This window comes from Corythoichthys intestinalis, chromosome 14, assembly GCF_030265065.1.
Source record: "Corythoichthys intestinalis isolate RoL2023-P3 chromosome 14, ASM3026506v1, whole genome shotgun sequence".
Taxonomy (NCBI): domain Eukaryota; kingdom Metazoa; phylum Chordata; class Actinopteri; order Syngnathiformes; family Syngnathidae; genus Corythoichthys; species Corythoichthys intestinalis.
Genome location: NC_080408.1, coordinates 5,632,695 through 5,660,286, shown reverse-complemented (window position 1 = coordinate 5,660,286; position 27,592 = coordinate 5,632,695). Strand labels below are relative to the sequence as shown.

The window sequence follows — 27,592 nt, the reverse complement described above, 5'->3', positions numbered from 1 at the left end:
CCCCACATTGTTTCCAACGATATTTCTAATTGTTGAGAGATTGTTGTAGCTCTATATATAGGTAAAACCGCGGTATTATAGATTGAACACGACAATACGTGAGTAGGTCGTGCAGCGCATGCGTTGATTGCGTTAAAAATTCATTACTGCCGCTAACGCGATAAATTTGATAGCCCTACTTTAAGCAAAAACTAAAGACTCTGGATGAGTGCAAGACATTTTGTCTGTAACGTTAAATACAATTAGAAAACGATTTAATTAAAAAATATATTAGGGCTGTCAAACGATTAAAATTTTTAATCGAGTTAATTACAGCTTAAAAATTAATCGTAATTAATCGCAATTCAAACCATCTATAAAATATGCCATATTTTTCTGTAAATTGTTGTTGGAATGGATACATAAGACACAAGATGGATATATACATTCAACATACGGTACATAAGGACTGTATTTGTTTATTATAACAATAAGTCAACAAGATGGCATTAACATTCTGTAAAAGCGATCCATGGATAGAAAGACTAGTACAAGTTATAGAAATTTTATATTAAAACCCCTCTTAATGTTTTCGTTTTAATAAAATCTGTAAACTTTTCAATCAAAAAATAAACTAGTAGCCCGCCATTGTTGATGTCAATAATTACTTACACAATGCTCATGGGTGCTGAAGCCTATAAAATCAGTCGCACCCAAGCGCCAGCAGAGGGCGGCAAAACTCCATAAAACACAACAAGTGAGCGTTTCACTGTACTGTCATTTAAATCTGTCTGAGCCGGGCATCTACGTTAATTGCGTCAAATATTTTAACGTGATTAATTTAAAAAATTAATTAACGCCCGTTAACGCGATAATTTTGACAGCCTTAAAATATATATATATATATATATATTTAAAAAAGGCATGTCCGATATTTTTTTGCCGATTCTGATACTTTGAAAATGACGTGATCGGACCCGATCGATCGGGACATCTTTAGTCCTAATGAAATTTGTAAAAAGTCAAAATGAATACGTGTAATAAGCGCTCTGATATCTATAACCCTTGCTAAATCCTGTTTGTTTTTCTCTTGGAACCTGCAGATGCATGTGTTGACTTGCATGCATCATTTTTTTTTTTCTTCCCCAAAACAAATTGTCAAAATTCTGAAAGTCTCAAAAATCATGAAATTTTAGCTGTATCAAATGTGATACGTTTGGCAATAAAGGGATAAATAAGCATTAAAACGCTGCATTGACCATGTGTTTATCTCCATATTTCCATCATTTCTTGTCCTTTTTCAAAACCGAAAGCAGCGCTAAAGACTACATATCCCAGGAACCGTTGTGATGTCAAGAAGGACGAACCTAATGTGAACATTTTTAATAAATTGCCGAGCGAGGCGCCATCTAACGAAAGGGAGGCATGCTAAGCGAGCAACGGCCGGTTTGATTGAGCGAGCGACTTTGAAACGTGCGGAATAAATCGAAAACTAAATTTAGCCCAAGCTAATGCATTATTTCATCAACTCAAGGTAGAAGATGAGCCGCATTTGTCGTTTTCCTCGGATGAGAGTGTCTCGGCAGGTAGAAGTGACAGCAGCGCGCAAACGGCGGAAGAATAGGCTGTGTGACATAGCTCCATGACCTGTTCGAGAGGAAACTTGATTGAGTTGCAAAAAAAATATTGAGTCGCATGCATGAAAAAATTGAACTGAACTACTTGTCAATATTTTTGAAATTCTTTTCAATGTTATATTTCATTTTTTTTCTTCACTATCAATCTTTTCAATTTGTATGTACAGTGCCTTGCAAAAGTATTCGGCCCCCTTCAATCTTGCAACCTTTCGCCACATTTCAGGCTTCAAACATAAAGATATGAAATTAAATTTTTTTGTCGAGAATCAACAACAAGTGGGACACAATCGTGAAGTGGAACAACATTTATTGGATAATTTAAATTTTTTTAACAAATAAAAAACTGAAAAGTGGGGCGTGCAATATTATTCGGCCCCTTTACTTTCAGTGCAGCAAACTCACTCCAGAAGTTCAGTGAGGATCTCTGAATGATCCAATGTTGTCCTAAATGACCGATGATGATAAATAGAATCCACCTGTGTGTAATCAAGTCTCCGTATAAATGCACCTGCTCTGTGATAGTCTCAGGGTTCTGTTTAAAGTGCAGAGAGCATTATGAAAACCAAGGAACACACCAGGCAGGTCCGAGATACTGTTGTGGAGAAGTTTAAAGCCGGATTTGGATACAAAAAGATTTCCCAAGCTTTAGACATCTCAAGGAGCACTGTGCAAGCCATCATATTGAAATGGAAGGAGCATCAGACCACTGCAAATCTACCAAGACCCGGCCGTCCTTCCAAACTTTCTTCTCAAACAAGGAGAAAACTGATCAGAGATGCAGCCAAGAGGCCCATGATCACTCTGGATGAACTGCAGAGATCTACAGCTGAGGTGGGAGAGTCTGTCCTTAGGACAACAATCAGTCGTACACTGCACAAATCTGGCCTTTATGGAAGAGTGGCAAGAAGAAAGCCATTTCTCAAAGATATCCATAAAAAGTCTCGTTTAAAGTTTGCCACAAGCCCCCTGGGAGACACACCAAACATGTGGAAGAAGGTGCTCTGGTCAGATGAAACCAAAATTGAACTTTTTGGCCACAAAGCAAAACGATATGTTTGGCGTAAAAGCAACACAGCTCATCACCCTGAACACACCATCCCCACTGTCAAACATGGTGGTGGCAGCATCATGGTTATTGCCTGCTTTTCTTCAGCAGGGACAGGGAAGACGGTTAAAATTGACGGGAAGACGGATGCAGCCAAATACAGGAACATTCTGGAAGAAAACCTGTTGGTATCTGCACAAGACTTGAGACTGGGACGGAGATTTATCTTCCAACAGGACAATAATCCAAAACATAAAGCCAAATCTACAATGGAATGGTTAAAAAATAAACATATCCAGGTGTTAGAATGGCCAAGTCAAAGTCCAGACCTGAATCCAATTGAGAATCTGTGGAAAGAGCTGAAGACTGCTGTTCACAAACACTCTCCATCCAACCTCACTGAGCTCGAGCTGTTTTGCAAGGAAGAATGGGCAAGAATGTCAGTCTCTCGATGTGCAAAACTGATAGAAACATACCCCAAGCGACTTTAATTAACGCAAGGGGGTCGAATAATATTGCACGCCCCACTTTTCAGTTTTTTATTTGTTAAAAAAGTTTAAATTATCCAATAAATGTTGTTCCACTTCACGATTGTGTCCCACTTGTCGTTGATTCTTGACAAAAAATTAAAATTTTATATCTTTATGTTTGAAGCCTGAAATGTGGCGAAAGGTTGCACGGTTCAAGGGGGCCGAATACTTTTGCAACGCACTGTAGGTGTGTGTTCGAGAAGCTTGATTGCATGTACGTATATACTGTTGATAAGGTGATAGGTACAATACCTAACCTCACAAAGAGATATCTTCCGAACCCTTTTTTTGTTAAAATTACTATTTTGCACAGTATATAACCTGTTTTGACCATAGTATGTGTAAAGGCCAAAAACGCCTATGGCCATACCTGCTGTTTGTGTTGAATTGTCAAACAAACACAGGATTGAAAATGAGGGAAAAGTAGCGTTTTATAATCCGGAATTTACGGTACTCGATTAATCGATGTAATTTTCAGTACAATATTCGATTACTAAAATATTCAATAGCTGCCGCCCTATTTCATAGTATTTGATCAGTTGTCTGCCACTGACAAAGATAGATGTACAATTTACTTAAAAGGAACCTCGGATAAAAAGACGTGTAGTTCTTAAGAGAGAAACGTTAGTATAAGTTGAAGTAATTCGATATTAAAACTCTCGTTATCGTTTTTATACAGTTTGTAAAATTAGTTTAACTGCTAGGTTTTAGGTTTTAAGTTCATACATATAAATACATATAAATAATTCAGGGATTTAAGCATTTATTCACAAGAATTTAACAAAAAAACCTCTGATTCCACTCTGTCAGCTTTGACTGCCTCGCCTACAATGCAGGCCCCCTATTTATCGGCCCTGTGCGCAGTCAATACATTATGAAGTCTATGGTACAACAAAAGAACAACTGGCCAACTTAAATGGCAAAGGTCTGCTAGCTTAAATGCTATGAAATGCTAAGTTTTTTTTTTAACAATGCTGTTAACAATTGATTCAAACACTTATTCCAACCAAAAAATGGCTAAATATACCTATGAACTAAATTAGGAATGCATAAAAAAAAATTTGCGCAAACAAAAACTAAGCTTGTGTTGGTCTTAACAGGAAGCAGCTGTATTCAGCCGTGTGAAATGAGTTATTTCACATTCACCGTTGCCACTAGAAGGCAGTGAATCCACCAAAATCATAACACTAAACGCAATTTCAAAAAGCATTACATCGCCATTTTAAACATACTCGAAGCAGCAAATTTCAATTCGAATCTTTTCCTAATCAAAATCCTCGAGTTAATAGATTAATCATTGCAGCACTATACTGAATATGATTTTCAAAACAATGGCAATATTTTAAGTGTTTCGAATAACGTTTTAGTAAAAAATTGCCCAATTGTTGCTTATTAGAGCTTACAAATCTAAGTCCAAGGTTCCCTTGAAACAGAGTAAAGTCACAGAGAGTGTATAAAATGACCTTTGGAATATTGTGAATGCAGACTAATCCGCTGTGACTGACAAAATACATTTTTGGCCTTTACCACGTGGGCCGAATGTGGCAAAAAAGGAAAATGTCAGCACGATGAGGCAGCAATGATGTTTTACGGACACGGACCTAATAATGTAACCACCTCCCAGCAGTGCTGTTCATAGAGCAGAGTTTATTATAGACAATGTAATATTTACAGACAGTCTACGTCTGATGTGAGGCATCAGACACAGACGTCACGCGAAGGGATATGACACTATCACAGTTGCAGCCATTTCTCTATTTAGAATGGAACTGTAAATTCATCCAAAAACAAGGCAGTGTAACACCTCAAGCCATGGAGAATTGAACTCCCCCACGTAGGCATTCATGAATGGGGAACATTTCCATAAAAGGACAAGCTGCAGTCAGTGAGCAGAATGATTGAAACGCCAGAAAATACAGAGATTCCTCCAAAATGTCTTCACCTCAATCTTTTCAGTATTTTCCCCAAATTTCACAGGCAGTTAGCTGGCTTTGACGTAAAGCCGATATGAGGTTCACCATAAAAGTCTCTTGACTTGTTTAGTTTGAGTTTAACAAGGAGCTTTGCAGCAGCCTAGTGGAGTGTTTAGTATTCTACTGTTGGCTCCAGATCAATAGAAACTACGTCAGCAGCTGAAGGGGTTTCTACCATGTGGGAGGAAAGACCCAATGACTTCAAATGTCACAGCACCACCAGCTGGACATACTGATAAAAGACAGCAGTGCGGTATCACTGCAGTGTTTCATCCTTTTGAGCTTTCTGCAATTTGACACCTTTATGTACCTTTGTTACTTTATCGCTGATGGCAAGTCTCCACATTTATTTTGTTTCAATGTGTGAATACACGCATATTATATCAATTCACCGTGATGGCTGGCTATGCGTGACCTTTTCTCGAGTGACAAATGCACGTTATGCAATGGCAAAAGACAGGTAAGAGTATCAATGGCAAGAACTATATCATGATAAAACAAATGAACACAAGTAGGGCTACAGCTATCAGATTAATCGATTACCTAGGAGCAGAAGTATTTTCAACTAGTGATGCACGATAATGCATTTTTCAGCCGATACCGATAACCGATAATTTCCTCCTCGTTCCAACCGATAACCGATAATGTCAAGCCGATAATTTTATTAAAGATTTATGTAAAATTTTAAAGTATACACAAGAGAAAATATTGCTGTGCAAAAATAATATTGCTCTTTTTTTTTTCAACATCAAATGTGAACAAGTAGTAGTAGTAGTAAATTCCAACATCTAAATAAAGACAGATTGTCTGACATTGTGTAATGGTAAACTTTTGGCAACAATTACTTACAGAGTAAATACATAAGTTGCACAAAAATGGCTTTAAAAGTATGCCATTCCTAAAGTATAACATTACTACACAGCAAAAACACAGCTCCTTAAGACTAGTTAAAGTCCCTTGTTTTCAGTGTAAATCTATTGGAAATAAGTTAAATTAACTGCCAGCACTTCAAGTATATTTCACTCAGATTTCTTGAAGAAAAATGGCCAGCTGAAAATAAGATTAACAGCCTTATTTTAAGCAATAAATTATTATACATAATCCTAAAAAAAAAAAAAAAAAACTTGTCAGAAATGTTCTTTATTCAAGAATATGTATGGTTCAAAACATTATTTGAAAGCAATTTTTTCTTGATTTAGGTGAAAATGACCTTATTTTTTTAGATGTTTGGGCTTAATAAGAACAAATTGCAATATTTAGTTCAAGTAAGTGGAATAATCTGGCGCATTCAACTAGTCTTCAACACTCAAACAAGATGGGGAAAATTATTTGACTAGATTTAAGAAGAATGATCTGATTAAGACGTCATAAATTTAAAGCGTACTGAATGCATTACTGACTGGATGACTCCTTTGTGTCCTTTGGTGCATGTTACAGTTATCAACTAACCACTGTGCCGTCATGATAAACATGGTTTGTTGACATCACCTGTGTAAATGTCCGTGGTAAAACTGATGTGATCGGCATGTCTTTCACGAAGAATCGTGGTCGTATAAACTGCATTATTTTTTCATCCAGGAATTTGGCTATCGGGTCATTTCGGGAATTTCCTCCCGCCTGTGCCCTTCAGTCCGCCCGGCTGCCAAATTAGCACCCACGCCAGGCCTCTGTCTTGAACCGGAGTGGCGGCGGCAGCTAAGTTCGTACCGGATATCCGCCCGCCCCGGCCGGCTCGCTGCGGCGCATTCGGTGCATGGCTCTGCTCTCATCCTCTACCCGCCTAGGGCGAGGTGGCGGCCTGCCGGACCGGCAGGCTCCGTCGGAAGACAGCTACTTGTCAACTATCGATCTCGTGAGGTGTTTAGCCATAGATGGGAGTTTACCACTCGCTTTGGGCTGCATTCCCAAACCCCCCGACTCCGGGAGGACCGCAGCGTCTCTGTATCGTCACAAGCCCCGTAGCTTCCTTTATAGTTTATTTGTTAACAATAGCTTTAGCATTCATGCTAGCAGCAGCCTCATATTCGTTCCAAAAATCATTGTGATGCAGTTTTAAATGGCTGCTGGGTTAGTGCTAGTGGTGTTCAATGAGGACGCTTTCTTTAGGCCTTGAGGAACTGTTTTGTAGATGGCGAGAGCGTCGTTTATTTCATTTCACACACGGGAAAAGCAACGCACGCTAGTGAGAGCGCCTCAACACTGATGTTTAACACCGCCTCCTCTATGACGCCGTACTCCTAAACCCCTCCTCCCACAGGGGCTTCAGAGAGGGGAGGGGTTGAGCAGGCGGCAGTGAAGAAGTGGAGAAAACTGCTTGGTTGCGCACATTTGGAGGCTAAATCAAGTATATAATTATCGGATTGCATTATCGGTTGATTTTTTTATTATCTGTATTATCTGTGTGACGTCATAATTGCCATTATCGGCCGATAATTATCGGTAGCCGATATTATCGTGTATCTTTATTTTCAACCCTTGTGATTTGGCAAGTTCACCCAATTAGAAAATAGAGGTCTGAAATTTTAATCAGATGCATTGCATGCATCCCCCAAAAAATGTAGAAATCAAATTGTATCTTTTTTTCTATAATTTGTGATTTACTGGGGTTCATAAGTATTTGTACTTCTGAGAATCAGCAATAATCATGACACTCAAAGAGTGAACGAATATTCATGCTTCTAAAACACATAACTGCTGTGATACAATATTCATTAGTGAGACTGTATCCACATGTACAGTGGTTAGAACAAGTATTTGATACACTGCCGATTTTGCTGGTTTTCCCACTTGCGAGCCATGTAGAGGTCTAATTTGTATCATAATTACCGTGTTGGTCCTCATTATAGTAGAGAAGACTGAGTAAATATAATCTACACAAAGAAACTAACCCGATCAACTCACAGTCTCGAAAAGTAAGGGTTACGTTACGTCAAACTCGTTCGGTACGCCTCCGTTCCGAACCGAGCACCAAGTACTGAAACGGTTCAATACGAATACATGTACCGTTACCAGTGTTGTCAGTAACATGTTACTGTAATCTGATTACTTTCTTTCAGTAACGAGTAATCTAACGCGTTCATTTTTCTACACCAGTAATCTGATTATAGTTAGTTTCCTTAGTGTCTCTGCGTTACTATTTTTTCATTGCCTCATAATGTATGTAGAATGAAGAATATTGTAGTCATGTATGAAGAGCATTTTGAATACAAATTGCTAAAATAAAAGGTTACAGGTACGTGCTTCCATGACAGCCTCTTAGCTATTTCCTGTTTTGGTTTCACGTCACATGTGTTGTGAGAAAGGCGTGGGCCAGGCGGGTGGGCATTCGAGCCGAGTGTTGAGACGTTGCGAGGGAATGTTGATCTGTGGATATCCATGAATGAAGGTGAGTATTTTTCCTTCATTCTGGAGGGTATCAGCAAAAGGTTGGACCCCCTACATGCGCGGCCGTTTTGTAGCTTTGCCGTAGCAACGACTGGCAGTCATCGCTTCAAGCTGGCAAGCTTTGTTTACATTATATGCGTGTTGCACATTTATGCCGTGAGGTGATGTGTTCGTTTGGCATCTGTGGGATGTGTTGTAAGTCCGATTGAGTGTAAAGTGCTTAGTTGCCGCCACGTTTTGTGGCCAAATTGACCGTGTGTGTGTTGAGAGAAGTACTTCCGGGTTGTGCATGCACATCCGCCACCACCTTTGTGTTTATTGTACTGTACAATCCACTTGTGTGTTGTTGATTATTGTGCAGTCAGTTAGCATTGTTTTACATTGGCACTGATATGCTGTTAACCATAACCCGAAATTCAGAAATTTTGACATTAGGCTTAATGTTAGAGTTAGCGGGGTTTAATTGGTCGGTGGAGTTGATTTCAACAAATTCTAAGCAGTTTGTCAGATATTTGTTAGTTTCAGGGCTCAGGAGTCGCTAAGCTAGCGCGAGTCAACGGTGCTTATGTGAAAAATTCAGATATTCCCCTTTAAATTCAATCATCAGAAAGTCAATTACATGTGATGACATTTTTCTGTTGTCATTCTTATGTTGAGGCGGCAAAGGGAGAAAAGTGGGTAAAAGTAACTGATAGATTACTTTTAAAGTAACTTAGTTATTTTGATAATGAAGTAATCAGTAAAGCAACTAGATTACTTTGAGGCGTAATTAGTAATTAAATTACTTTTTCAAGTAATCTGTGACAACACTGACCGTTACACCCTTACTCACTACTGAAGAAAATAACGCCGTTATATTCTAACGCCGTTATTAACAACCAAGGAGTGGCTGCGTAAAAAGCTTATCAAGGTTCTGGAGTGGCCTAGCCAGTCCCCAGACCTCAATCCAATAGAAAATCTTCGAATGGAGCTCAAACTTCGTGTTTCTCAACGACAGCCCCGAAACCTGAAAGATCGAGACAAGATCTGTGTGGAGGAATGGGCCAAAATCCCCGTTTCAATGTGTGAAAACCTGGTGAAGAACTACATAAAGCCTCTGACCTCTGAACAAAGGCTTCTGCATTAAATATTAGCACCGATTTTCTCAGGGATACAAATACTTATGAACGCCAGTAAATTACAAAAATTATTGAAAAGTTAAACAATGTGAGTTGTGGATTTGTTTCTAAGTGGAACTGCATCTATGATTGAAATTTCAGAACTACCCATTTTCTAAGTGGGCAAACTTGCAAAATCACAAGGGTTGCAGATACCTCCGCTCCTTACTGTATATCATGATAAACTGATCACAAATAGGGCTGCAGCTTTAGTTCAAATAATCGGATTACGAACATTTAATGTGTTGCAGAATAAATTTTAGGACAAGCAAAACAAGTGTTTATGCTTGCAATAATATTTTGGCCTGCTAAGATTACACTTACTAAAAGCACTACATTCAAATAGAAAATAAAAATTTCTGAGTGTTACTTCAAACCGTGCAAACCAATGATATATTGTGCAGGCCTACTATAAACGTCAATGGCACTGAAACAACATAAGATGCATATGATAAGCACGACAACACTCACCTCGCAACAGGTCCGAAAGAAGGGGTCCGCACTCATCAGGAATAGTAAATTCCCCTTTTCCAATGTTCTCAAATAGCTTATAGATATTGTCTCCCTCAAACGGATAAAGACTTGTAGTAATGTTGTATCTGTATGGAAGCAAACATCAAGGGAATCGCTTAAATCATCGTGAAATATTACTTCACAAGTACTACTTCAAGCAAATATTTTTCAACTATGAGTGTATCATTCATTACATTCATATACCAAGTGAAAAAGTATTCTACATTGAAAGAAATTAGTTTAATGGTTGTCCATTTATTGTCACCATCCTCAAATTTCACAGAATAGGTTACTGTGTGTAGTTTTAAAAGATGGGAACAGGGCTAGTAAGTAGGGTTGTTCCGATCATGTTTTTTTGCTTCCGATCCGATCCTGTTTCGTTTTAGTTTGAATATCTGCCGATCCCGATATTTCCCGATCCGATTGTTTTTTGTTTTTTTTTGCTCCCGATTCAATTCCAATCATTCCCGATAATTTTTCCAGATCATATACATTTTGGCAATGCATTAAGAAAAAAATGAATAAAACTCTGACGAATATATACATTCAACATACAGTGTATAAGTACTGTATTTGTTTATTATGACAATAAATCCTCAAGATGGCATTTACATTATTAACATTCTTTCTGTGAGAGGGATCAGCGGATAGAAAGACTTGTAATTATTAAAGGATAAATGTGACTTTGCATATTGTGACTAAATATTGTCATCTAATGTATTTGTTGAGCTTTCAGTAAATGATGCTGTAGCCATTTAACTGTTCTGCCCCAATGCATGATGGGAAGTGCAACCATGACTGTGCGCAGTGGCACCAATTGATATATGTTCTCTGCGTTGGTAAATAACATAGGGTGTAAAGAAAAAAATCAACTACTACTTTTCTTCCCCACATTGCTTTCCCACGAGATTTCTAATTGTTGAGAGAGGAATTTTAAGGCTTTAGCCAATTAAAAAAAGGCTCCAAAGACCAAAGACCGCCAAAATTCACTCTTCATTTTACGCTGCCTTTTAGCTCTATATACAGTGCCTTGCAAAAGTATTCGGCCCCCTTGAATCTTGCAACCTTTCGCCACATTTCAGGCTTCAAACATAAAGATATGAAATTTAATTTTTTTGTCAAGAATCAACAACAAGTGGGACACAATCGTGAAGTGGAACAACATTTATTGGATAATTTAAACTTTTTTAACAAATAAAAAACTGAAAAGTGGGGCGTGCAATATTATTCGGCCCCTTTACTTTCAGTGCAGCAAACTCACTCCAGAAGTTCAGTGAGGATCTCTGAATGATCCAATGTTGTCCTAAATGACCGATGATGATAAATAGAATCCACCTGTGTGTAATCAAGTCTCCGTATAAATGCACCTGCTCTGTGATAGTCTCAGGGTTCTGTTTAAAGTGCAGAGAGCATTATGAAAACCAAGGAACACACCAGGCAGGTCCGAGATACTGTTGTGGAGAAATTTAAAGCCGGATTTGGATACAAAAAGATTTCCCAAGCTTTAAACATCCCAAGGAGCACTGTGCAAGCCATCATATTGAAATGGAAGGAGCATCAGACCACTGCAAATCTACCAAGACCCGGCCGTCCTTCCAAACTTTCTTCTCAAACAAGGAGAAAACTGATCAGAGATGCAGCCAAGAGGCCCATGATCACTCTGGATGAACTGCAGAGATCTACAGCTGAGGTGGGAGAGTCTGTCCATAGGACAACCACTGTACACTGCACAAATCTGGCCTTTATGGAAGAGTGGCAAGAAGAAAGCCATTTCTCAAAGATATCCATAAAAAGTCTTGTTTAAAGTTTGCCACAAGCCACCTGGGAGACACACCAAACATGTGGAAGAAGGTGCTCTGGTCAGATGAAACCTAAATTGAACTTTTTGGCCACAATGCAAAACGATATGTTTGGCGTAAAAGCAACACAGCTCATCACCCTGAACACACCATCCCCACTGTCAAACATGGTGGTGGCAGCATCATGGTTTGGGCCTGCTTTTCTTCAGCAGGGACAGGGAAGATGGTTAAAATTGACGGGAAGATGGATGCAGCCAAATACAGGAACATTCTGGAAGAAAACCTGTTGGTATCTGCACAAGACCTGAGACTGGGATGGAGATTTCTCTTCCAACAGGACAATGATCCAAAACATAAAGCCAAATCTACAATGGAATGGTTAAAAAATAAACGTATCCAGGTGTTAGAATGGCCAAGTTAAAGTCCAGACTTGAATCCAATCGAGAATCTGTGGAAAGAGCTGAAGACTGCTGTTCACAAACACTCTCCATCCAACCTCACGGAGCTCGAGCTGTTTTGCAAGGAAGAATGGGCAAGAATGTCAGTCTCTCAATGTGCAAAACTGATAGAAACATACCCCCAGCGACTTGCAGCTGTAATTGGAGCAAAAGGTGGCGCTACAAAGTATTAACGCAAGGGGGCCGAATAATATTGCACGCCCCACTTTTCAGTTTTTTATTTGTTAAAAAAGTTTAAATTATCCAATAAATTTTGTTCCACTTCACGATTGTGTCCCACTTGTTGTTGATTCTTGACAAAAAATTAAAATTTTATATCTTTATGTTTGAAGCCTGAAATGTGGCGAAAGGTTGCAAGGGGGCCGAATACTTTTGCAAGGCACTGCATATAGGCAAAACGGCGCCATTATAGATTGAACGCGACAACGCGTGAGTGGGTCGTGCAGCGCATGCGTTAAATATTTTACCGTGATGAATTTAAAAAAAAAAAAAAAAAAAGAATTACCGCCGTTAACGCGATAAATTTGATAGCCCTACTTTAAGCCAAAACTAAAGACTCTGGATGAGTGTAAGACATATTGTCTGTAACATTAAACACAATTAGAAAACGATTTAATTAAAAAAAATAATATTAAAAAAAGGCATGTCCGATTTTTTTTTGCCGGTTCCGATACCTTGAAAATGACGTTATCGGACTACTAGTAAGTGATGTAGAAGCCAGCGAAAGAGTACAGTTGTCCTGATGCCTGTAGGAAGATATTTGTTGACGTATTTTTGGTGCATGTGTGGCAAGAAAAACAATAGGGAATAAAGACGCAATGAACAGTACACTTATGAGTACGGATGTGACAATCTATCCAAAAGGTGATATTAGGCCTGTCGCGATAAATTTTAGTAAGCGATATATACAGTTCCTGCCAAAAGTCTTGTCACTTATCCATTTTGTAGAAACAATTGCTAATAACCTGACTTCTAATTATTCAATTGGTTTCAGAAATGGCTCGCATAAAGCTAAGACCCTCCCAAATGATGTTGAATGTACAAAAATATATTTGTTTCACTGAAAAAAGATTTATTTAATGAAGACAAAGGTCAAATTTTGGCAGGACAAAAGTTTTGTCGCCTACAGAAAGTAGTGTGAAAATTGAACAAAAATATACTTCAAATACAAAAATACCGGTATGTTACATAACAAGTGAATTGAGTAGTGGTGCTGTGAGATCCAAATTTTATATTTTGTATGACTTCCATGGGCTTCGGCAAGGATTCATACAATTTATTGATGAAGTCATCAGGAACATCAAAGAAAGCAGTCTTGCATGCTTCCCAGAGTTCATCAACATTCTTGGGTTTCGTCTTCCATCCTGTTCATGTCTGGTGACTGGGCTGGCCAGTTCCAGGAGGCTCTTGATCTTCTTTGCTTTGAACTTTGAGGTAGAGATTGAAGTATGCGATGGAGCACCATCCAGCTGCAGAATTTGTCCCTTTTTATGGTTAGGAATGTAAGGGGCAGCTAAGATTTGTTGATATTTCAGACTATGTTGCCTTCCACCCTGCAGATCGCTCGCACACCCCCCTACTGGATGTACCCCAGACCATGATTTTGCCACCACCAAACCTCACAGTTTTCAGAGTATTTACGGCGGCTGTGGTGTAATTCAATGGAAGATTCATCTGAAAAATCCACCTTTTGCCACTTTTCCAGCTTCAATCCTTTTGACAGGCTGTGGGCCTTGGCAAATGCCACACCGTTTTATTAATTGTCTGCACCCTGAGAGATCTGCAGGGTGGAAGGCAACATAGTCTGAAATATTAACAAATCTTAGCTGCCTCTTACATTTCGAACCATAAAAAGGGACAAATTCTGCAGCAGGATGGTGCTCCATCACGTACTTCAATCTCTACCTCAAAGTTCCTCAAGGCAAAGAAGATCAAGATCCTCCAGGACTGGTCAGCCCAGTCACCAGACATGAACATCATTGAACATGTCTGGGGTAGGATGAAAGAGGAAGCATGGAAGACGAAACCCAAGAATGTTGATGAACTCTGCACGCACGCGGTGATACCTTGCAGCCAGGAAAATTACCGCCCTCATTTTTATTTACCGTGCGATAACTTGACTTTTTGCATATCGCGACAGGCTTGGGTGAAATATCGCGATACTTTTTAGCCAGCGTAGAACCGAACTCGTTAGCAACCCGGGGACGACCTGTAATGTAAAAGAATGCTAAATTCAAACTACTCACAGTGTTACCCCTGCTGACCAAATGTCCACTTTAAACCCTGAAAATGTGTCCAGGCCGTTGGCAATCTCCGGTGGCTGAAAGGCCGGAGAGCCCTGACTTGTACGACACGTGTCATCCTCTGCAAACGGGTGCAGGGCCTGCAAAGCAGAGTAAACCTCAACATACATTTCGTTTCAAATGAGCTCCATTGAAAACACTTCCTTACTTCAGCTACTCCCAGGTCCGATATTTTAAGTGCTCCATCTGTGGTCAACAGCAGATTGCCTGGTTTAATGTCTTTGTGAACAATTCCCTGGCTGTGCAAATATTCAAGGCCATCTAAGAGTTGGCAAAAGTACCTGAAAAGAAGCAAAAGTTGTGTGAGCAAGCATTCGAACCAACAGATTAAGGTTCACAGAGCTTTAGCACTCCAGCATACAGTAATTACACATTCACGCAATCAACCGGCACATATTTGAAAAGTACAAGCGCAGCAGTCCGGGAGCTAAATTTAGGCCTGAAGCAACAGTATTGTTGCAGAGAGGATGAGACTAAAAATAGAAGAGCTAAAGGAGAGGGGTAAGAAGAGCAAGGGAAAACGACAAGACGTACCCGTGAGCTTGAAATATAGGAAACCTTTTTTCCGGGACGCTGTCCAGCATTTCTTGCATTCCGCACACGCAATACTCCATCACCATATACGTACGTCAAGAGTCAAGGGGATTAAAAAAAATCTTAATAAATGCACTAACTTGTCATATTTGGTAAGCTAATACATTTTGTCTGGTACTCAAGAGTGAATGGGCGATTCTCATGAAGCTAACCTAAACTCAATCTTAAAAATAGTTCACATTTAGTTGAAAGATGTACAGTGGTGCCTCGACATTAGTGCTGCAACGATTAATCGATCAACTCGAGTTTTCGATTAGAAAAAAAGATTCAAATTAAATTTTGCTGCTTCGAGTATTCGTTTAATTAAAGTGGCGTTGTAATGGTTTGTTTGAAAGTGTTTGCCTTTAACTTTATTGATTTGTGTGGATACACTGCCCTCTAGTTGCCTCATTTAATATGGCTGAATTCAGCTGCTCCCTGTTAAGACCAACCTAAGCTAGGTTTTTGTTTGCGCTTCAGTTTTTTTTAATGCATTCTAGTGCCGCAACGATTAATCGATTAACTCGAGTATTCGATTAGAAAAAATATTCGAATTAAATTTTGTTGCTTCGAGTATTCGTTTAATTAAAATGGCGTTTTAATGGTTTATTTTGAAAGTGTTTGCATTTAGTTTTATTGATTAGGGTGGATACATTGCCCTCTGGTCTGCCTCTTTTCATATGGCTGAATCCAACTGCTCCCTGTTAAGACCAACGTAAGCTAGGTTTTTGTCTGAGCTAATGTTTTTCAATGCATTTATAATTTAGTTTACAGGTATATTTAGCCGTTTTTTTTGTGGGAATATGTGTGAACCATTTGTTCAGAGCGTTGTAAAACAAAAAAAAGTTTAGCATTTTATAGCATTTAAGCTAGCGAACCTTTTCTATGTAAGTTAGTTCTTTTGTTGTACATAGATCCTAATTAAAAAAAAAAAAAAAAAAAAACCGTTTGAGGCTCAGCTAAGGTATTTTAATTTTTCATGTTTGTTATCCGATTACTCGATTATTCGAACTAACTAGTCCATTGATTAATCGACTACTAAAATATTCGATAGCTGCAGCCCTAAACTCGAGTATTCGATTAGAAAAAAAAATTTTCGAAATAAATTTTGCTGCTTCGAGTATTCGTTTAATATAGTGGCGTTGTAATGGTTTGTTTTGAATGTTTGCATTTAGCTTTATTGATTTGGGTGGATACACTGCCCTCTAGTGGCAACAGTATGACATAACTCATTTCACATGGCTGAATCCAGCTGTTCCCTGTTGAGACCAACGGAAGCTATGTTTTTGTTTGAGCTAAAGTTTTTTTTCTAATGCATTCGTAATTTAGTTTATAGGTATATTTAGCCGTTTTTGTGGGAATACTGTATGTGTGTGAACCATTTGTTAAGAGCATTGTGTAAAAAAAAAAAAAGTTAGCATTTTACAGCATTTAAGCTAGCGGACTTTTGCAATGTAAATTAGCCAATTGTTGTTTTGTTGTACATAGATCCTCATTTATTTTTTTATACCGTTTGAGGCTCAGCTCAGGTAATTTTTCATGTTCCTTATCCGATTACTCGATTATTCGAACTAATGGTTCATCGATTAATCGACTACTAAAATAATCGATAGCTGCAGCACTACATTTTACTGTAAATAAAATATTAGGGAGCTCAAACTGTTGATGGAAAAATACCGAGTCATCATAGCATTCCATTTTAAGTTAGCTTTGGTAAATGTCCTTCATGACTGCATGGCATTCGTGAGAATCACCCAAGTATACAGTATGTGTTTCCAGAAATTGTGTTTAGACACAGACCGAGCAACTAAACTAAAAAAAAGTTGTTGCAATTTCCTGCTTTACAAGTGCTTGGAATATTTTTAGCTACCCCCATTTATCAAGTGTATACAAGAAACATCTTGCAGCATATGTAACCAATGTACAGCAATGGCTGCATATCTTTTAATTAGATTCAAATTTAAATACGATATTCACAGAGATACCAGAGACTAATAAAAAATTAAACAATCAGGAAAGGATATATTTTCTGCTTTTCTTCATTGTAGAGAACGTCCACCAACTGAATCACATTCTTGTGTTGCAGTCTTCTTAGCAGCTGAATCTCCCTGTAAAGACACAAACATGGAAATGATTAATCAAAGGTTTTTTACGAGATTTTATGAGGACTCAAAACCACAGTTTCAAACTTTAAAAACGTACTTGTTGCACAAGACGCATTTAAAAACTGCTGACAAGGGGTGTGACTATATATCAAAAAGGTGATATATCACGTGTAGCCAAACAAGTTATCAATGTGCTCCCGCCAAGAATCGCTATATCATTTTAAAAAGGTGTCATCCGTTTAAAGAGGGAAAAAAAAGGGTTGTTACTAAGCCTGAACGATATACCGTTTAAACACCGCCATTGCGATATGCAAATATTAGAGAGTCCCATCGCAAGGACATGCGATATTTTTAATCCAAAAACTTATGTTTTGCTTCATACTCTCTGCACAGTCTCCCTCTCCCAGCTCTTTGTTCCTCAGTCACTGTGGCACTTGCCTATTAAAGTTAACAATGTTGGCAGATGGTTGTGTTTGATCTTGCCAAAGAAGCGGACTTCACACGTCGAATTCATGTTGAATGTGTCAATCATTGTTTAACTTGGTAAACAGTTGCTGCAGCAAAGAATTGGCGCTGGAATGAATGTGTGTGCGTGTGTGGGGGTGTGTGTGTGTGGAGACGTTCGAGGCAGCCGGATGTGTTGTGTCGTGGCAATAAACGGCAGAAGTGATCCTGAGGAGTTTGTAATTTCTACATGCCACTCCAACACTCACAGCCAAGGTAGGTAAACAGAAGCATTTAATAAAGCCAAGCATTTTTCTACTACAGTACTTTATTGTTTAAAAATGATTCGGTGGGACAGTTGTTTAAAACTGATCATAATTATTACATCTGAAGTGCTTAAAAACCATTTATTAATCTCTCTCTATATTATATACATATATATACACACACACACACACACACACTCACCGGCCACTTTATTAGGTTCACCTATCCAACTGCTCGTTAACACTTAATTTCTAATCAGCCAATCACATGGCAGCAACTCAGTACATATTTAGGCACGTAGACATGGTTTAAGACAATCTCCTGCAGTTCAAACCGAGCATCAGTATGGAGAAGAAAGGTGATTTCAGTGACTTTGAACGTGGCATGGTTGTTAGTGCCAGAAGGGCTGGTCAGTATTTTAGAAACTGCTGATCTACTGGGATTTTCACGCACAACCATGTCTAGGGTTTACAGAGAATGGTCCGAAAAAGAAAAAATATCCAGTGAGCGGCAGTTCTGTGGGCGGAAATGCCTTGTTGATGCCAGAGGTCAGAGGAGAATGGCCAAACTGGTTCGAGCTGATAGAAAGGCAACAGTGACTCAAATAACCACCCGTTACAACCAAGGTAGGCAGAAGAGCATCTCTGAATGCACAGTACGTCGAACTCTGAGGCAGATGGGCTACAGCAGCAGAAGACCACGCCGGGTGCCACTCCTTTCAGCTCAGAACAGGAAACTGAGGCTACAATTTCCACAAGCTCATTGAAATTGGACAATAGAAGATTGGAAAAACGTTGCCTGGTCTGATGAGTCTCGATTTCTGCTGCAACATTCGGATGGTAGGGTCAGAATTTGGCGTCAACAACATGAAACCATGGATCCATCCTTCCTTGTATCAACGGTTCAGGCTGGTGGTGGTGGTGTAATGGTGTGGGGAATATTTTCTTGGCACTCTTTGGGCCCCTTGGTACCAATTGAGCATCGTTGGAACGCCACAGCCTGCCTGAGTATTGTTGCTGACCATGTCCATCCCTTTATGACCACAATGTACCCAACTTCTGATGGCTACTTTCAGCAGGATAATGCGCCATGTCATAAAGCTGGAATCATCTCAGACTGGTTTCTTGAATATGACAATGAGTTCACTGTACTCAAATGGCCTCCACAGTCACCAGATCTCAATCCAATAGAGCATCTTTGATGTGGTGGAACGGGAGATCCGCATCATGGATGTGCAGCCGACAAATCTGCACCAACGGTGTGATGCCATCATGTCAATATGGACCAAACTCTCTGAGGAATGCTTCCAGCACCTTGTTGAATCTATGCCACAAAGAACTAAGGCAGTTCAGAAGGCAAAAGGGGGTCCAACCCTTTACTAGCATGGTGTACCTAATAAAGTGGCCGGTGAGTGTATATAGCATTCCTAGTGCACACATTTAGAATAACTGCATCGTTTCATAAATGAATCGCCAAAATAAGCAGCTTATAAACTTGGGGTACAATGGCATCTAAAAACTCTTACAATACGGCCAGTTGGAAAGTGTTAGAAGTCAGTCATTGCTGAATACAGCTTCACTATGTGCGTTAGATTCACACAAACCCCCAGCTAAACCCCAAAAAGACCAGTCAGCATTGCCACCCAAGGCACAGTGGCATTCATCTGTAACCTAAAACCAGCACAGTTAGGTGTTGTGTTCGTGGGCTGCAGAATATAGGACAGATTCTGAAAGATTCTCAGATTGAGAGATTGAGTCTTCAACGCACTGGAGTTTATCACATATAACGTGGCGGGTGTGAAACGCATGCGCTGGCATGTCATTCCAAACAAAGGCGTGAATGTTGCCATGGAAATGGCACTGCACAGTCAACTTCACTGGGGGCCTTGAGGGACTTGTCAACATCATACCAAAGGCCTCAACAAGCTTAAAGATAACATTTGAGGTCTCCGCTAAATAGATAACATACTGTGCGCATATTCAAAACATGCCAACGAAGATTTTCTTCCCTTCATGAGCTCATACGACTGCCCCGATGATTTCTATAATTAGCGCAGGCTGCAATAATATTTAATGATGTATGCTGTGATTAAATCCTCTGATACTTTGCTGGAAAATGGGAAATCCAGAAATGCTGAATCAGAGGGCAGTAAGAAAAGGCGACCGAATAGGGTAAGGAAAACATTAATAATGCAGCATGGATTGATGTTAAGGGTGGGAACCTCTGGGTAGCTCACGATCACAATAATCTCATGAAAGGGTGATACAATTATCAATACGTGGGTCAGGAAATCATTCTACAAAACAAAACAGAAAAACAAGGTATTTTCATTCTTTGAATTTTTCACTAGTAGACATCCAATTTGTTTGAAGTAGGAGGGATGGCAGCGAATGAACAAATTGGACGTCTATGGCGGTCAACGACAGCTAGGGCTTAACGATATTGGGGAAAAAACTGACATTGTGATTCTTGGGTGGTTTGCGATATAAATTGCGATATTAAAATTGGAAGAATTTGGATACTTTGGTTGACTCACCATGACCACATTGTATTCATATTAGGGCTGTCAAACGATTAAAATTTTTAATCGAGTTAATTACAGCTTAAAAATGAATTAATCGTAATTAATCGCAATTCAAACCATTTATAAAATATGCCATATTTTTCTGTAAATTATTGTTGGAATGGAAAGACACAAGACTGATATATACATTCAACATATGGTACATAAGTACTGTATTTGTTTATAATAACAAATCAACAAGATGGCATTAACATTATTAACATTCTCAAAGCGATCCATGGATAGAAAGACTTGTAGTTCTTCAAAGATGAATGTTAGTACAAGTTATAGAAATTATATTAAAACCCCTCTTAATGTTTTCGTTTTATGTAAAAATTTCAATCAAAAAATAAACTAGTAGGTCGCCATTGTTGATGTCAATAATAACACCATGCTCACTCATTGTGCTGAAACCCAGAAAATAATTTGGACCCAAGCACCAGCAGAGGGCGCCAAACACCTAAAAACAAGTAACAAGCAGACATTTCACTGCTGTCATTTTAATGTTTGAGCGGGGCATGTGTGTTAATTGCGAATATTTTAACGTGATTGATTAAAAAAATTAATTACCACCCGTTAACGCGATAATTTTGACAGTCCTAATTCATATAATAGTTTATTTCAGGCTAAGGAGGTTAGCTTGTGGATGAAAGATTGTTATATATAAAAGCAAAGGTTACATTTACTCCGTTACATTTACTTGAGTAACTTTGACAGAAATGTATTTTTTACTTTTACTTGAGTAGATTCGTGAAGAAGAAAACATTACTTTTACTCCGCTACTTTGGACTACACTGGAGTAGAGCCGGGCGGGAGACTGAAAATTTACCGTTACCGAAATTCTTCACGATGACCGACGTAATTTCGACAATGTCGGTAAATTCGGTAATTTGATAAAACAAGAAAATATAGTCTTTTCATCCCGCTTTGACTGTGGTGTTCGGCTATGTTTATTCCCCTTTAAAGAAAGAAGTCAGTGTGCTTACGTATGAAGTCACGTGGTTATCAGGAACTTAAACAGAAGCCCGGTAGGTTAACGCTAGCGACTAACACTAGTGGCTATCACTACAAGCAAACGTGATGGAGTTGGGCTTAAGGGAGCTTCGCCAAACTTTCACCCGACATCAAGTAGACGCTTGGCGGCCTCCAAACGGGCTTTCACCAGCTTTTCCTCCCTGGTTCTTTTCGATTTCAGCAGAGGGTGCTTTCTAATGGTAGCCAGGCCACAGGCTAACGCTAGCGGGTAATGCTAGAAAATGAACGTGATGGAGTCAGAGAGCGGCTCTAACTTTGTCAAAACGGCTGAACTCAATGAGTGGATTGGGCACGGACCGCATTATTTTGTATCTGTGGGTGTGTGACTTGCTTTGATATCTTTTATGAGGGTAAAGCATTCAGCATAAATTATAATGCAACAGTGAAGCCTATAATGTGACCATTAAATGGCCACAGCTATTTTTCTGTTTGTGCTCGCCTAATTCTGTTATTACTGTCATAATAAAATCTTAAATGTTTCATTGGCAAAAGAGCAATATGGCTTTACTGTGTATGTGTGGGGGGTGCATGTGTGCGTGCATGTATCAAAAAATGCTCTGGGGTGGAAAAAACCTGAAACCTTGAAGTAAACACTTGTGTTGAGTAATTATGTCACAGCAGCCATTAATAGAGGCGTGCGAAATTTCCGATTCTTAGGCTACGTTCATACTACAGGTCTTAAAGTGCTTGTGACACGAAAAAGCATGTTTATTTCATAATACACGCGGTATTTTATGCTCCTGAATGATATGGACCGCTTGGATGTGTGTGGAAGCGATCGCTATATTTATTTAGTTTTTTGAATCCCGCGCCAGGAAAATGAGTGACTTCCGGCTTCGGTCTCGCATTGAGGAGGAGGGCGCTGTGACGTGTACGGTAGAAGACGTCCTCTTCACGCTACAGTGTACTGTTGTGTATGAGGACGAAGGATTCAGCTGATTTTGCGGATTAATACTTCTATTTTTTGCATCACGCCAGCCAAACGGCTGCAGAAAAATCATTCTGTATGCGGGAGAGGCGTATGCGCCTTTTTGGAGTTTCAAAAGGTTCCCATTCACCGTGGATATTTACTGTGGGACCATTGGACTTACAAGGAAGTGAGTAAACATCTTGTTTTGTATTATGTCAAATACGAATACAGTGATTACAAAGTAAACACTATAAAATTCCTTTAAATAAAGGACTACTTACGTTTGATCATTGATAGGCATGTAAAAAGCTATCCTCACGCTCAATAGCAGTTAGCTGTTAGCACGTTAGCTACACAACAATTCCAGCCACCCTCCTCCAGGGAACGAAATGTAAATTGCTCTCCCCCGGGCGGTTTGCCGATCCGCAAAGAAACTCGACAACCGGGTCGTCATGTCAAATAATCCAGGCTAGTTATGTGTGATTTTCCACTTCGAAGACTTTGAAACATCCCTCGGTTCGGGTTAGCATGTCGGCTAGCTGTCACTCCTTCTGGTCTGTTTACATTCTCCGAAGCCGGGGAAGGGAAATGAGATTTTTCCGATTTAGGTGTCATAAAATATCGTTCGGCAGGTGTGACAGTAAAGGTAAAGTCGACTGTTTTGACCATTATGGAGTAATTTTGCCATGTCGTCTTGAATAAATGGATTTTTATTATTTTATATTCCATTTAGCACAAGTTATTTGTCATGACCATGCCATTTATTTAGCAATTGGGGAAAGTACTTGGGTAAAAAGAATATCCTGTAAAAATATTGAAGTAAAGAGACAGAAACAATGACATTTTGCCGCTCTCTTCGTCTCGTTTTCCTCATTGTGAATAGTTCCCCCTCGACGGGCTGACTGGTCCTTCTCAAGCCATTTATATAGCTATTGGGGAAAAATACTTGGATAAAAAGAATATCCTGTAAAAATATTGAAGTAAAGAGACAGAAACAATGACATTTTGCCGCTCTCTTCGTCGCGTTTTCCTCATTGTGAATAGTTCCCCCTCGACGGGCTGACTGGTCCTTCTCAAGCCATTTATGTAGCTATTGGGGAAAATACTTGGATATATAGAATATCCTGTAAAAATATTGGGAGTAGAGAGACTGAAACAATGACATTTTGCAGCTCTCTTCTTCTCGTTTTCCTCGTTCTGAACAATTCCCCCTCAATGGGCTGAATAGTAAAACCGATGAGCTTAGTCTACCGCTGACGTCATCCACCTGTTGGGGACGCTAAAGCCCTATAATTGTAGGCGTGGCTAACCGGCAGATTAAAAGACTAATTTCTCGTCATCTGCGCTTTGCTAAATTGTTGTATATAGTCGAATCGTCTCAAAATATGATTCTAATTCACATAATAATGCCATTTAAGACTTTTTTTCTGGTGTCGTATGCTCTTTAATGCACGAATCCGATTTTTTGTCATATCCGTTTTTTTTGGCGTGCCGGTTCAGACTGCCTTTATCCATTGAGACCGTTCAAGTATTGCGCATGCGCACTAATTCGCAGTCCGACACGCGCTAAGCAAGAAGACCCGCATGCGCAGAAGCATCAAAACAAATGACAGACGTCATCCGTCATTCCAGGGATATCATATTTTGCTTTTCAAAAGGTGGACACAAATAACAGACATAAATAATCCCCGTTTAGGCTTATATTCGAAGTTTATATGGATCGATAGCATGCACGCACTGTCCGTGCACGTCACACACACATACGGGCAGTTTGTCCCGACTCTCGGCTGTGGAGGCAATGTTGAAATATTGCTCACTTGGAACAGAGAGAAAACTGAGCATTCTCAGGCTTATCCTCAACCCATTTTTATTTTTTATGACTGTTGTCAAGCTCAGCTCTTCCTCAAAAGCCGTGTTCACTGCAAGCTAGGCGCTAATAACGCACAGGTGCATCGCTACGGTAACGACTCTCTCGCTATTTGATGACGTAATTGCTGCATTAAATCCGATTTGCGGGACTGGACAGTACAGACCGCCGCGACAGTCTGGGAAAATGTGGCCCAGATCGGATTTAGACCACATACGAAAGTGACCCAGATCGGATTTGAAATGGTCCCGTTCTATGCGACTTGTCACGTTTAGACCGTCAAGTTAATGCCTCACTCGAGTCGGAAAAACACGAAAAAATCGGATTCGCGCATTAAGACCTGTAGTATGAACGTAGCCTTAGATTATTCACGATTTGGCCGTGGAAGATTCGAGAACGATTCACAAATATCCAAATTCCGATTATTGAATTATACCAGGTAAAGCGGAAGTAAAACACAGTCAGCGCGGTCTTTGGGACGCAATGAGGAACGGACCGAGAGCAAATATCAGTTCAACTCATGCCGCTAGATTAAAAAAAAAAAAAACAATCATACCTGACTGTGGCTGACAGTCGCTACAAAAAGCGCCTAGTTGCTACAAAGTGGCTACAGTAGATATCATATATATGTAGAACTAGATGCAAAATGACAGACGACGTCGGTGTTAGAACATGTATTTTTGAACAGAGATGCTAAATGACAGACTTTCCGGCGTAAGTAAACAGTCGCCATCTTAAAGCAGTAGACCTCTCATTGTAGCGAACCTAATTATCTTTTTATCTAAAATGCTCATAAATCGGCGGAATCTTGTCTTGAATCTATCTTTAAATGATGAAATAGTGTTAAAACTTTGACAAAAGTAGACAGAAGGGAAATTATGGAATAACGGGAGCAATTTTAACAACTGTTACAGTTGATTCACAACATTAATTGAATGTAGTTTAAACCTGCAGATACAGAATGGGGACTGAGTTTTTTAAATTTAGTGTTATTTTTGTGTATTTGTTTACTGTTATATGTTAACTTGATACTGAAATAGTAGTTTGATTTAGCCTGAGAGGATTTTTGAACAATTTTGGAACTAATGTACAAAACATTTAAAAAAAGGAGGGGGGTGCATCAATAATCGTTTTATAATCGAATCGGAGCCTCTGAATCATAATCGAATCGTTAGGTGCCCAAACATTCCCAACTCTAGCCATTAACAACTTGTCTGAAGAGTTTTGTTCAAACTAAGTCATTTGTGTTTAAATGACATGTTTGCACAGTCGTCGTATAAAAAGTCATACAAGCTGTTATAAATGCTCATACTTGAATTCTTATGGTTTACACGAAAATTTTATATACTTAATGTTTAGACTGCATGTACAATTGTTTAAATATGTTAAATTGATTTGTAGTTCACGCATTGATTCAGATTTTCAAATTATATAACAGTCCCCTTGGGCGAATTTATCGTCATTTATCGCTATCAAGATAAATCTGCTCGATTTACCGTTATACTTACTTTAGGCCATATCGCCCAGTCCTGCACTGGAGTCGTTACATTTTTCGTATTTGTCCTACAAATTGACTATTTTGTCAGAGATGCCAACAGTAGCCCCACCAGTTTCACCAATGAGACGTCGCAACAATGATCACATGACTCCGTTATACCAATCAGACTCAAGCTTGCCGTTCTATCACGCCAGCCTGTTCAATTACATAGTCTTTAAAACACTGTAAAAGTTAGGGCTGTCAAAATTATCGCGTTAATTAATTTTTTAAATTAATCAAGTTAAAATATTTGATGCGATTAACGCATGCACTGAATGACCCGCTGACGCATTGGCTCAAACAGATTACAATGACGCCGTTTATGGACGTTAAGAGTGAAGAGAATGCAACCGGCCACTTGGGAGCAGCGCCGTTCCATACTAATGTTATTCCTTCTAAACGTGGGAGAATTAGTAGTTGTGAGATGTTTATGCTGTTGCATTGTGCTATTTGTGCTCCACACATATTTCTGTTAAGTTTTCTTTCTTTTAGTGGCAATTATGTGTCTATTGTTGTATTTTGGGTAAGATATGTACAGAGATATAAATATGTTATAAAGGCGAGTGGACACAGACGTTCTTTGGACCGCGCCGTTTATTGGCATAAGCTCCCGCAACTCCTTCACAACAAATTTAAGTATCATTAAGTGAAAGCACAACAAAAATAATATTGCTATCTCTCAAAAAAATATGTTCACAAAAAGAAAAGCACTTCAGTCTGTAGTAATGAGGCCCTAGGTAAACAACAACTAAAAGTGAACTGGCATTCCCAATCAAAATAGTTATGCAAAACACACATAAAACTTACTCAGACTTTGGTCACTCTATTCTTATTATTATAATAACTCTACTTTTGATTATAAATTTTACTAAAACGAAAACATGAAGAGGGGTTTTAATATAAAATTACTATAACTTGTAACTATAACATTTATCTTTTAAGAACTACAAGTCTTTCTATCCGTGGATCACTTTAACAGAAAGAATGTTAATACCATTTGTGGATTTACTGTTATAATAAACAAATACAGTACTTATGTACAGTATGTTGCATGTATATATCCGTCTCTTGTCTTATCTTTCCTTTCCAACAATAACTTACAGAAAAATATGGGATATTTTAGAGATGGTTTGAATTGCGATTAATTAAGATGAGAGCTGAAACGAATACTCGAGCAACTCGAGTAACTCGAGTTTGAAAACCGATCCGAGTAATTTTATTCACCTCGAGTAATCGTTTATTTTGACAGCTCTAAGCATCACGTTTTGCTCGGACTACTTTAAATGCGGGACAACACGCTGATGTCACGTGCGTAGAGGAAGACGCAAAAAAATAAATAAAAAACTTACATCAGCCGACAGCAGCAACAAACAATGCCGACGTTGCTAAATACCAGCCCGCACGATGCTAGTTGATTGGTAGGTAGCATCTGATGAGTCTCATAGAGATCACACGTATGTTGAACTAGATGCGAAGTGACAGACTCTGCTGCGTCTGGGCAGCGTTAGTAAAC

General features: G+C 39.1%; 1 protein-coding gene across 4 annotated transcripts in view; it reads right to left on the bottom strand.

The window, feature by feature from the left end:
• The window catches only part of stk11 (serine/threonine kinase 11), a 70,258-nt gene that overhangs the window by 25,560 nt on the left and 17,106 nt on the right, over window positions 1-27,592 (bottom strand). For all 4 annotated transcript variants that reach the window (XM_057857144.1, XM_057857143.1, XM_057857142.1 and 1 more), the window contains exons 3-7: window positions 17,376-17,459; window positions 15,313-15,402; window positions 14,927-15,059; window positions 14,722-14,858; window positions 10,177-10,304 (exon numbers count right to left, since the gene is read on the bottom strand). In XM_057857144.1, the coding sequence (XP_057713127.1) occupies window positions 10,177-10,304; window positions 14,722-14,858; window positions 14,927-15,059; window positions 15,313-15,402; window positions 17,376-17,459 (572 nt within the window). The remainder of the gene's footprint in view (window positions 1-10,176; window positions 10,305-14,721; window positions 14,859-14,926; window positions 15,060-15,312; window positions 15,403-17,375; window positions 17,460-27,592) is intronic.